General features: G+C 30.4%; 1 protein-coding gene across 5 annotated transcripts in view; it reads left to right on the top strand.

The window, feature by feature from the left end:
- Positions 1 to 12,707, top strand: part of PACRG (parkin coregulated) — a 610,713-nt gene that overhangs the window by 110,631 nt on the left and 487,375 nt on the right. For all 5 annotated transcript variants that reach the window (XM_012549456.3, XM_031968391.1, XM_031968394.1 and 2 more), the window contains one exon: positions 4,355 to 4,489. In XM_012549456.3, coding sequence (XP_012404910.1) covers positions 4,355 to 4,489 — 135 coding nt within the window. The remainder of the gene's footprint in view (positions 1 to 4,354; positions 4,490 to 12,707) is intronic.

Genomic DNA, 12,707 nt, shown 5'->3' with positions numbered 1-12,707 from the left:
AATAATAATGTAGGCTGCAATATAGTTTTTATTCCAATCTGTCATTAAAATTAATATATTTTTAAAAGATGTTTAATGAATATAAATAACAGATCATCACTTTTGTTACAAATAAATACTGCAGATCTATAATCTTACATATTACAACATATTGAATAGAAGAGGTATAAAAAAGAAGAACTATAACACTTCTTTTTACTTTTGGATTTTAAAAAGCTGTCTTTGAGTGGGGAAAGCATATTTTAGGTCAAGACATTGCTCTTATTCTTACTTGATTCTTCCTAGGTAATAAAGAGGTAAAATTGTTTATGGTAATATTGAACTAACTAGCATAGTACTCTATTTCTATTAGATTTGTTGTAATCTTTTGTTGAAATGATTTGATTAAATTGAAGTAGGAAGATTTTCTTAATGTTTTCTTCAGCAATTCTAAAGAATTGAAATATTAATTATATTGTTCATAAATGATTTATACAAATTCTATTTATTTTTTTGTTTTTACTAGAATTGAACGTGGATTTTCAGTATAATTTCACTGAAAATGAAATTTATCAAAAGAGTTGACTTGAAACTCAGAGGGACATTTATCCATTATATAACTATGAAATACAAACTGACAAATGGGAATCAAATGGCATAACTGGCATCATCAAGCAAATGCTGATGCATGAATAAAAACTTAATATGAAACATTCATTTTTTAACAGTGCAAAGGCAGGTTGCATTTATAAAACAGACAGCCCAAATTGATTCTAACTTTCAGCACAAACTAAGAAGTTGATAAGTGTAGTAGGTTGACAAATTTCATTTATAACAGTTCCTTCAAAATATTAAATTGAAAAAGTATTATCTAATAAAAAAAGAAATGATGGTCATTAAATGAATCTGAACAAGCTCTTTAATGCACTATAAGTCTTTTATGGTAGACTTATGAAAAGTCCCATGGGATAAGCCAATCTAGCAGGTTTCACTTTGTACTGGGAAAGGTAGTACACCTATTTTGAGGACATCATAGATTCATCAAAATAATACAAAATTAGATATGAATATATATGTAGATATGCTCTATATCATTCTTTTTAGTGATGCTAGATATGTATAAAATAGTTTTGTTCCCTATTAGAGGATATCACTTAAATTATTTTACTTAGCTACTACTTTATGCAATCATATAATCCCTGAAATACTTATAGAATATATGTTTTAAAGTTTCAGGAGATAATTCTGATGACTCATCCATCAACTGACAATTAATTTAAACATAGGCAAATCACTGTACATTATTAAACAAATTAAATTGTTACAGATTTTTTAAATGTAATTTGTAAGCTGAGTAGTATATGTATGATTTGTTGTTAAGTAATTGTTGCTTCCTTAGCATTTCAGATCCCAGATTGTCACACTAAAAAAAAAGACTAGAATTTCTCATAGTGCTACTTAGAGAGCCATAATGACGCCAAATGTTTATTTGTTGTTTGTTAGTTTTTAGCAATTCTAGACCCAACAGTTAATTGCTATTGTTTCTCAGTAAAACTTGTGCCATTGGCTATTCAACAGCAGTGGTTTAATAGCTCAGACTTAAGGTTTGAGCAGCAGAAAATATACCATTAATGTCTATTTCATTCCTTCAAATTAAATTATTTAGCTAAATAAAAAAAATCCAAAGATAAAATAATGTGTATTTCATATTCAAAATTAACTGGTCTTTATCAGCTGTACTAATCCTAGATGAAAATGCTACAAAGAAATTTTTAAAAACATATTCAAAGATGAAATTTAAAGCTTTAACTTTTTCCCTACTAATAATTATTATTATCATTGTGACTATGTGACAGACTTCATGATTAAGATCCTAAATTTATTGCCTTTATTCAGTAAATGTGAATGTATAAAGTATTTTGTCATTTATAATTATTTCAGTCTACATTTAGCATTTTAATTCCCAAGTACATTTGATTTTATTAAAAGCATTAAAACCACTGCTAACTCCATTCTTCCTAATTGGTTTGAGTTGGCCCCACTGTTGAGACAAATCTTCACAGCATTTCTCCTAAAATTGTAATAAGATTTATATTTCCTTATTTTATTAGATTATTTGCAAATTAGATTATTTATTGGGATTGAACACTTAAAAGAACAATATAAAAATTTACAGTAATCCCCAAATAATACTTTCCCCTCCTTTCCCCTTTAAAAACTAGTCTAGTTATTTGCTTATTTTTTCAAATATTCTATCAAACTATATGTTATCCAGAAAACCCTATTATTCTCTTCCTGAGCATGCAAGCAGTAGAGTGGGAAGTACTACAACAAAATCATGAAAACCATCTTCATCTTCTGAGTTGAGAATGAAAGGAAGTAGAAAAATTATATAGTAGATAGAAATGTTCATTTTCAAACTTTTTATAAATTATTCTATTTCACATAATGAGGCCTTAGCAGATGGAATACTTTGCTGTTTCTTACCTTTGTTTCTTAGAATCCCTTATTTCCTTCTAGATTCATCAAAGCACCACTTTCTCATCCCCTCTTTCCCCAAGCTTCAGATATTTGGGCTCTTCCTTTCAAATTATTTCAAACTATTTTATATTTAATGTGTATATATTGTATATGTGTGTATATATGTATGTTTAGCAGAAAGAGAGAAGAAGAAAAAGGGACGGAGGAAGGGAGGGAGAAAGAGGAATGGAGGAAGGGAGAGAGGAAGAAGGGGTTGAGAAGAAGAGAGAGAGAGAGAGAGAGAGAGAGAGAGAGAGAGAGACATTTTGCCCACCCCCACTGCCCAATTAGAATGTAAGCTCTTTGAAGGCAAAGAATATTCCTATTTGTCTTTGCATCTTTGGTATCTATAGCATGATTAATAGATACACAAGGAATAGGGTAGCTAGTCTGGTTTTTGATTGTCAAACGCATAATCTCATCACACATTTTTAGAAGTCTTTCCCACTTAGTAGGTAGCTTCTGTTTTCTTGGCGTAAAAAACACTAAGTCATCTCCATGCCACAATTAGTCATCAAAATAGAACTTTCGAGGAAGATAACTATACTGGAGTAGTTTCTAGGAATACTACCATAAAGGAAAGAAATAAAAGGTAAAGACAATTAATGCCACTAAATGAATCAGCCAAATAAAATCAGAAAAAGAATAGTATTTCTCATCGATAGTATTCTAGGAGAGGCAAAAATATCTGACCTTTGTGAAAGGTATGTGTCATAACTATGTAATGGTTCAGCTGTTTATGGAACAATATATTTTACTCTAGGCTAAATATTTCAGTCATCCCTTCAAATTTTAGAGCCTAATACATTACTTGAATGATGAACTGACCAATTTACTTTATCGTTTATATGAATATTATCGTTATAAAAATTTTCCTTTTAGAAAGTTTTAGAAAATTTTAGAAATATTTAGAAATTTCACATAACTTTGTTGAGAATTAATTTGTTATTTATATGGTATTTTCTCATACTTACTTTGATGCTAAGTGTATGATGTATATATAATATATATGTGTATAGGTATGTATATATGTGTATATATATATATTTAGTAAAACCAAACATTAGTTAAGATTTGTATTTTTGTAATTTATAATTAATTTCCATATCCATATTTTAAGAATATGAACACATCACCTGTTTGTATGTACAATGAAGTTAAGAATAACATGTTTTGGAGCAGCTAGATAGTACAGTGGATAGAGTACCAGCACCTGAGTTCAAATCTGACCTCAGACACTTAATATTTTCTAACTGTGTGACCCTGGGCAAATCACTTAACCCCAATTGCCTTGCAATAAATAAATAAATAATAAGGGGAAAAAGAATAGCATGTTTCATTAAAAGTATTTATCCTGAAATCACGATGCAATCTGTCTACCTTCACCAGTAAAATATTTTAATCTCTTGAGTCTCATGATACCTTTATTGAAAATAAGACCCTCATTGAAAAAAGTATTACTTCCCTCTTTACCATCTATTCACACATGAAGTAAGTTTTATATAAGTGGAATAATGAAGAAAATGCTACTTGAGATATCTTTTAGAAATGTCATTAAATATTTAATGTATCATTAATTGATGTTATAATGCCATATCCTTAATATTCATATGAAAAACAATTTCTCCTATTTTATTATAATTTTTATAAAACATCTATCAGAGTTCTATAAATTAAAAATATGAAAAATTCAAAGCCTATAGATATATGCTTGCATAAGTTCTTGGTAGTTTATTCGATCCAGGTAGCATCTAAACTAATCAACCACCTAAAAGAAGAAATAATTTTGACTTTTTTTGATACATTTTTTTAAAATCAGCTCATAATATGTTGGATATGTGTATGTTTTTAATAGGTGAGAGGCCCTCCAACTGCAGGAGCATTTAAAGAACGACCAACAAAACCCACCGCCTTTCGAAAGTTTTATGAACGAGGAGACTTCCCAATTGCCCTTGAGCATGACTCCAAAGGAAACAAAATAGCCTGGAAGGTAAGTCAGGGCACAGCTGTGACAGCCAGCTGTGCTTATTGAAGTGACATCTCCCATTGCCAAACAAAGTTGGCTGATAAGTAAATAAACTAGAGTAATTTCTCAGAAAATAGAAGATACTAGGAAAGCTCTTAGAAAAAGACCCCCTGAGTCAGCCGTCCACCTTGGCTAACAATTAAATTATAGGTTGCAAAAAAGAAGATGACAGAGTTGCTTTGCCTTAGAAAATTGTCTGCTGCCCAATTCATCTCTATTTTTATGAGAACCTGGCAGCCCAGCCTGATTCAGGCAGTCCATCAAATGATGGAAGTGGTGGCTGGATACAGTGAGCAACAGCCATTTATCTCCCCCAAATTTCACCTTCCTGCAGGACACTTCCAAATGGAAGCTTTAATTACCTAAATGGATAGGTCAAGATTGCCTGCTCCCTGGAAATGCAGAGTGGAATACAAACGAAGATAGATTTTTATTCCATGGCCGTACTCTCAGTCTGCAGCATATGTCAGCCAGCGTAATCGCTGTCATACGTGCCCCTGTTAGAAGCTGACCTCCACCGCTGAAACCATTACAGCACCGCCATTTCTTTGACAAAAGGTTAATTGGCTTCAAAATAAATGTATTGCCTAATGACTCCATTCTAATGCGACTGTGTTTCTCTCTAAAAGGCTCACTGATGTTATTTGTAAAAACTTGCCAATCTCTTAACTAACTAGAGAAGGTTTTAAAATTTAATGTCAGAAATGAGTGCTGATCTTTAACCTGTTCTTCATAATTTTATTATTTTTGTTATCACAGTATTTTGATTTGGGAGATAACAACTAAAAATATTTTCCACCAGAAAATAATAGAGTTTTGTATTAGTGTGAATAGCATATCAGGTAAAGGAAAATAAAAATTCGTTGTTAAATATCACTCCAGTTAAACAGCTAAGACATTTAACTCAAAATAGAAACTAGTGAGTAGTATGTTTAGCCTGTATATAGAAGAATATAGCCATTGCTTATGATGCAACTAAACTTCTAAGCATAAAATAAAACTATCAAAAGTTAAATTAGATTAGAAACTAAAATTAGAAATTCAATAACAACACTGAATTTATCTCATGAAGGATATAGCACCTTCTAGAATCTATAAATAAATAAGGAAGAATGATGGGCAGATGGGGAAGCAAAGGATGAGGGAAAAAGACAAAGAAGGGATCCTTGGGGTAAGGGGCAGGTTAAGTAATAGGAAGGCAATGAAGCAGAATTTAATTAAAGAGTCAGCAAGAATAGGAAAGATGTTTTGCATATGGGGTGTGTGCGTTATATCTACATATGTATACATAAATATATTTTTTTCTTAACTGTGGCATGCTTTTGGGGGGAGGTTGAAAGGGGGGGGGGAAAGAATAAAGTAAATAAAGTATACAGCAGAAAACCATAGAACAATTTACAAGGAAATAAAATGGACATTAGTGAATATAATTTATTCTACTAATATATATATATATATTTTTTTTTCTTGATCTGGCAATGTGTTGTTATACAATTGGAATACTTCCCGATATTCTGCTGGGCACATGACAATGTTTTATTTGTTTTGTATTCATTTTCTATTTTTTCTTACTCTTTTTTCAAATAAAAAATATTTAAAAACATTAAAATTTTAAAAAATCCTAATTAGAATTAAGTTAGTAAGCTAGATTCATTACACTATCTTTGTCTCCCTTATAGTTGCTCTTAAAGCCATACTGAAAAAGGCTGTATTTGGTACACTCATGAAATACAAATTAGATTTTTTCATTACATCTGTATTTCTGTATATGCTTAAATTTATGGAAATAATTTTCAAGCCTTTTAAAGCATTCATTATGATATTTATTTAGAAATGTAAATTACCTTTTTAGAGATAAAGCAATCAATAGTTTGAAAATTGGATACTTTTTAAAAATAGTTTTTTTCATTAATAGGAGTGGCCCTATGACAATGTATACATATATTTGAATATATATACACACTTGTCATATATATTATTTCATATTCTTTATAATTTTCCTTATGCTCTACCATTATACTGCTCCATGTGTTATAGTAAAACAGTATATGTTAATAAAAATGACTTGCACACATGAAATTAAATAAAAGATATCTTCAAGGATATATATGATCAGAGAAGAAGCCAGGCCAGTTATGTACCATAAGTAAGGGGTGAAAAATAGAAAGCCATAGTAAAACATTGGCCTCCATTAAATATTAAAAGACATAAAACCAAAGTTCCTACAATGTTAGGATTTTCCATCTTTTGAGGATTTATAGGAAGATTTTAAGAAAAATCGCACAGAATGAGCAGTCATGGTACTTTGTATTGGTGGAAAGAATATTCCAGATTCATTAAGGTACTCTTGTACTAAGTTTTTATATATAACAGAATAAGGGAAAAAAAGTAGTTATTAAATCTATTATAGCAACTCCATTTTTCACTAGAGAAAATGTGTCCTCCTTACCCAGCCAGGATCCTGCAATTTTAGTATATGAAGGACAGTTGTGTCTGTCTGTGCAGGACTTGACTGTACAGGTAGATAGTTCCTGTTAGAAATAATAATATGAGAGCATTTGTCTCCTGTCACTCAGGCACTCCCCAACACCCTCTAGCAGTCTAGGTTACTGACCACATGTGACTGTGTATGGTCCCTTTCCTTAACGACTTTAAAATGTAGTTAGGAATGCCACATTGCCTTGATTCAACAATTAGGGAACATTTCCAAAATAATAGTGACAACTTAATGTGAGATAGTATAATTGTGTAGAAAAGGGCTAAGAAACTAGAATTAGGGGATAAACAGAGCTAGAGATGAGCAGACTAATCTTTTGATTTGCTTGTCATATCAACAGGAAGCATGGGTTATTTTAGGAACATAATTGTTTACTTTTAAATTAAAATGGTCATACCCTAAACCACATACCCATTCTGAGATAATGATATAAATATTGGGCTCATTCCAACTTAGTACCTTTACTGATATGATCTTCTATATTTAGGAGAAGAGCCAAATATAATAGTATTAATTTATTGACCACATAGCAAACTGTAGAATATAGAGATAAATAATAACTTAATATTGGGACAAAAAATATGTACATTTGTCAAGCTAAAAAGACTCATAGATAATGTTATCATAAATGTCTTGTAAATATATTAAAGGTTTTCAAAAACATGATAGGCTTGTAAGTTCTCAGTGTCTGTAAAATATAAATGATCCTAACTGTATAAAGAAAAATATAATAGACCATGCTAACTATATACTTCCTTGTATTTAAGTATACATTTACATAATATTGCAATAAAATTTTGAGTACTTATGTCACTTTAGACAGGGGAAAAACTACATATACTTAAATCTTCAAGAAAATCAGAATAATCATCTCTATAAAAAATATCAACGTATCCCTCACCTTTTCTTAATACAAATGACCAGAACATACTTTGTTATATCTCTGATATTGTCCATTCTTCTAATCTACTGTAAAAATATCTTCAGCATGGGAGAACTGTTTAGTTTCCTTGTGCTATGATTCTCTTTTGATTCTTCAGTCAGGAAGCATGTCCATGAACATTCTGCCCTTGGTGAATTTTTCTTCTTCCTTCTGAGTTTCTCGTGGTTTCATCCATCTTAAAACTATCTGTAGTTCTGAATGGAGTTTCATATTTATATCTCCAAATGCCTTCAGAACCTCAAACTCAGAAACCTTTGACCTATCTCAAACCAAGTTTGTTCTTTTAATCCTGAAAATTACCTTCCCTAAAATCATGTTGTGGATCTAGCACTAGAAAGGACCTCAGAGACGATCTATTCTAACCCTCTACTTTGTTTTCAGAAGCTAATGTCATAGAGCATGAGATATATTTAAGTATTTATTGTTTGATTTGGATTTTGATATATGAACTGTAATATTTCTGTCATTATTTGAAGTTTGGAGCAAGTATAAGCTTGTTGATTCCTCTACAAGTGCATTCAAGACCCTTCCCCTATTTTCTACCATTAAGTGACTGTATATTGTCTTATAGTAAGAAGAGTGTAGTTTTTCCCCTAGTTTTGCCTGGGATCTTAGAATTGGACAACTAAAACTGACAGGGAAATAGCACATTGTTTGTTTTTTGGCACAAAAATATAATCATGTATATTTGTATATATGTTGGTATACATACATATGTGTGTGTGTGTGTGTGTGTGTGTGTGTGTGTGTATATGTCTCTGTGAATGTATATCTTCTAGGAAGATTATATTTGGTAGGAAACTTTCTAAACTAATTCTTTAGTTTAGAGCTTGTAAGTTCTCAGTGATGTAAAATATAAATGATGCTAACTGTATAAAGAAAAAGATAATAGATCATCCTGACTATATAATTCCTTGTATTTATATTCAAAAGTGCTTTATATTCAGCACTTTCATTCAGAATCAGGAAGACATGAATTCCAAACCTAATTCTGATTCCTGCTGACTCTGTTACCCTGGATGAATCACTTAAATTATCTATACCTCAATTTCCTCATTTGTAAAATTAAGATAATAATAGCACTTAACTTGTTATGAAGATGAAATTAAGGTGATTTAAATATGAAGTGTTTTTCAATCCTTAAAAAGCTTTATAAATGCTACTGCTGTTATTTAAATGAAAAGGGGAAGGCCAAAACCCAACCCTGTGGAGAACAAAGGCAGTTATGATACAAGAGGAAGAAAAGCAGTGACGTGCTATTGACTCAACCTTATCTTAGATTATTTCTAATGCCCCTTGATAATTCGATTATTCCATGGTAGGGTTTAGTAATTTACAGATAGTAATAACTAGGCAAATGGTTAAAAAATGAATTGTCTCAAATGTTTATATACCAATATAACCTTCATGAGTAACATAATGAGATTAAAATGTTAACAAAAAATGTGCAATATAGTTAAAAGAGCTCTGGATTTAGGGATGAAGTCTGCTTTGCCATGTACTGTTGCATAAGGAGATCTCTCTGGGTCTATATTTTGTTCATTTGTAAAATAAGAAAATTTGATTAGACTTTTTGATTCCTTTCTAGATATTAAATCTATGACTTTATGGTCATAAATTAATATCACCTCTCAGATTTTATTGATGATTATTTCTTATCACTGGTTTGTGTATTGTTAGAAATTTTACAAATGTTAAAATTTTCTATTCTGTAGTCATATGGTTTTTAAAAAATATTATTGTTCACTGTTTAACCTCCTTAAGGAAAATCTGTCTAAAATTTATGGTGGCAATGATAGGGTGGATAGCCATATTTTCTGTTCTTCTTTGCTTATATATTATTATGAATATTGCCTACATAGGCCCTTTTGGTTCCATTTTTGGATCTTGACTTTTTCTATAGGCTCTATTCAGAGATGACAAAAAAAAAAAGGGTCACAAAAAGCCACCATATATACAGCTGTGTGATGTTTCTAAAATATTCTTACTCTTTCTGTCCAACATTGTGGGAAAATGAGCTTGTTCATGATAGGTAAAGCTAATATTAGTTTTTTTTTTTTAATTACTCTACCAGGATGTAATTAATCTGCTACTTAGCTCAATGCCATCAAACTCAAAAAGATCTTGATATTCAAGTTTAAGTCTGACCATCTTGGTTTTCAGAATTGAGTCACTAGTGTTGTTGTTTTTTAATCAATTTCATTAGCATGTTTAATTACCCAAATTTTCATTAAGTAAAGATTTTCCATGACCTCCAGTTATTCAAGTTTTCTCTCTTTAGATTTCCGTAGATTCTTGATATAATCTCTTATTTTGTCTAGTATTGGTTTAGAGATAAAATTCTTCTTAAGGATTAACAAGGAAACATTAGTATGTTGCTGTGTGACTTGGAGTTGAGGATAACATTGACAAAACAGTATGAAACTCTTGTCGATAGCTGCTAGTATCTGTTTCCAATTCTGCTAAGTTGTGCTACTAGAATATTATGTACTTATATATTCAAGCCAATTCATGCACACTTGCAATTTGACCTCTTTAATAGTCAGTGCTATCTAAGCCAAAATCTTTTTTTAATCAGATATTGAGATTGCTGATTTGCTCTGATTTATTTTGCTTTCTTATGGCACCATAACATGAAGAAGGTACTACCTTCTCTATTATACACCATATCTGTCTTAAGTATAATGATGGATTCAAAATAGGACCAACCTGTATGGTTGTGCCCTTCCATTTGTTTTTTGACTCTTCAGAGTAATTACATCATATTAAGTTGTTAACTCTTAACAGTTATACTCATAAAGCCCAATTAGTCAGCCTATCAATGTTCCTGCAAAGCCTTCATAGGTACCATAATGCTTTAAGAGCACATGAAATCTCTGTGGTTCATTGTTATGGGTGACATTCCTCTGTTGCTCCTCTTCCATTCCCCACATAACATGGACAATGGGTTGAACTTTGAGGGGTAATATCATCATCATCATGCTGTGATCCAGTCTTTGATTAGATGACGAAGAGCATTTCCAAATGTAATAATTTCAAAGGACATCTAAATTCTAATATAATCAAGATAATGGCAATAAAAGAAGTCAGGTAACATGAAATATGAATGTATGTGTATTTACATGTATATAGATGTATGTGCAAAGCAGTAAGATAATAGTAAAAAGATGCTAGATTTTGTTTGTAGGATTTAATATATATAACATATATGTTCCTGAATAAGTGATTTGATCCCTCTGTGACTCAATTCAAAAACACAAAGTGCTAATTTTTGTTATACCTATATCATGAGAGTTGCTAAGATGATCAAATTAAATTAAATCTAATTTAATAAACATTTTAATGGAAAAATGCATTTAAAGTGACATAAAACTAAAAACTGGGTAAGTATCTGCTAACATATTAGGTAAATTTTCAATATTATAGATAAAAATTAGAAGTCAAAGGGAAGCTTAGATATCTTATAGTTCAGAGAATCTTTCCATTTATTATTTGTCTGGTTGGTTAAAAAAAAACAACTTGAAAATAGATCTCTGGTATAATCTTTTATTATCATACCAAATGGCAATAAAATGTTTAAAATAATTTTTAAAATTTTCCTGTTAAATTAATGTTAGAATAAATACATCAACTTGATATTACTAAAACTCTAAAATCATTTTGAGAATCATTTTTTTTTTGCATTTTAGACTTTCCTTTTTAAAGTATTCCCATTGAAACATTAAAAAATAAAGTATTGTAAAACTCAAAAAATTACATATGATCTTATTTTTCTAAACTTTGATTTATAACTGAGAAAACCACCTTAAGATTGTTTCCTAAAAGACAGGCTTTTAAGAAAGGGTAAACTAGAACAAGATTTATGAAGCTGTAAAGGAAGCAACTGGAACTCTCATTTGACCACAGGATGCTGCCTTATAGGGATAGAACTTCATCAACCTGACCATTCTGGATAAAAGTAATCCTTTGCTAATACTTAAGTACTTTTGTTTTCCTAGATCTTATTTTAAAAATAATGAAGCACATAAAAATTTTTCTTACCAGAATAAAAATTCTTTCAACAGAAAAGAAGTAAAGAAAGTGTTGTTCATAAATTGATAGCTTAAATCAATCAATAAAATTTCCAAAACCAGTAATTTGTCTGGGCAACTATATTATGTGTTGGATCACTAATTCCTAATAATAAAGTAAAACTGTTTTCAGTCATTTTTCTCTTATGTCCTTGTCTTTTTAAATACTTTTCAGTTTCTTGCCATGACTTCTTTTCACTAATAGAAATAAAATTATCAGAGTAAACTGCCTTTAATTACCATAACCGATTATTTCATAGTAATAAAATCTAGCTATTGAATACAATTATTAACAATCTGCTCAGCACTAATTATTTTTATAATTAAAATCCCAACTATTCTGATTTTCTGAACATTGAACCTAGCAATAGGTTGCAAGACTGTAATGCTTTGAAATTTTAATTTATAATTCATTCTTTTTCTGTTTTCCCTTTCTTAATGTTTCATAGAAAAATGAATATGAGTCTCTGCCCCATGAAATGAAACACCATATTGATTTAAAAATTAAATAGGCACATTTACTCAACAGCTGCATAATTTGTTTCACATTAAAAAATAAAGGACGTTGTCTTGTAACTGTTCCAGATTTCTCTTTCTTTTGATAACTGCCAGCACTTGAGCTTGCGTGCCAGTCCTTAGTAGGATTTCTAAAGCAGATTTTTCTAAAGGAAG

Source organism: Sarcophilus harrisii, chromosome 4, assembly GCF_902635505.1.
Source record: "Sarcophilus harrisii chromosome 4, mSarHar1.11, whole genome shotgun sequence".
NCBI classification, from domain to species: Eukaryota; Metazoa; Chordata; class Mammalia; order Dasyuromorphia; family Dasyuridae; genus Sarcophilus; species Sarcophilus harrisii.
This window is presented reverse-complemented; position numbering and strand designations above follow the sequence as displayed.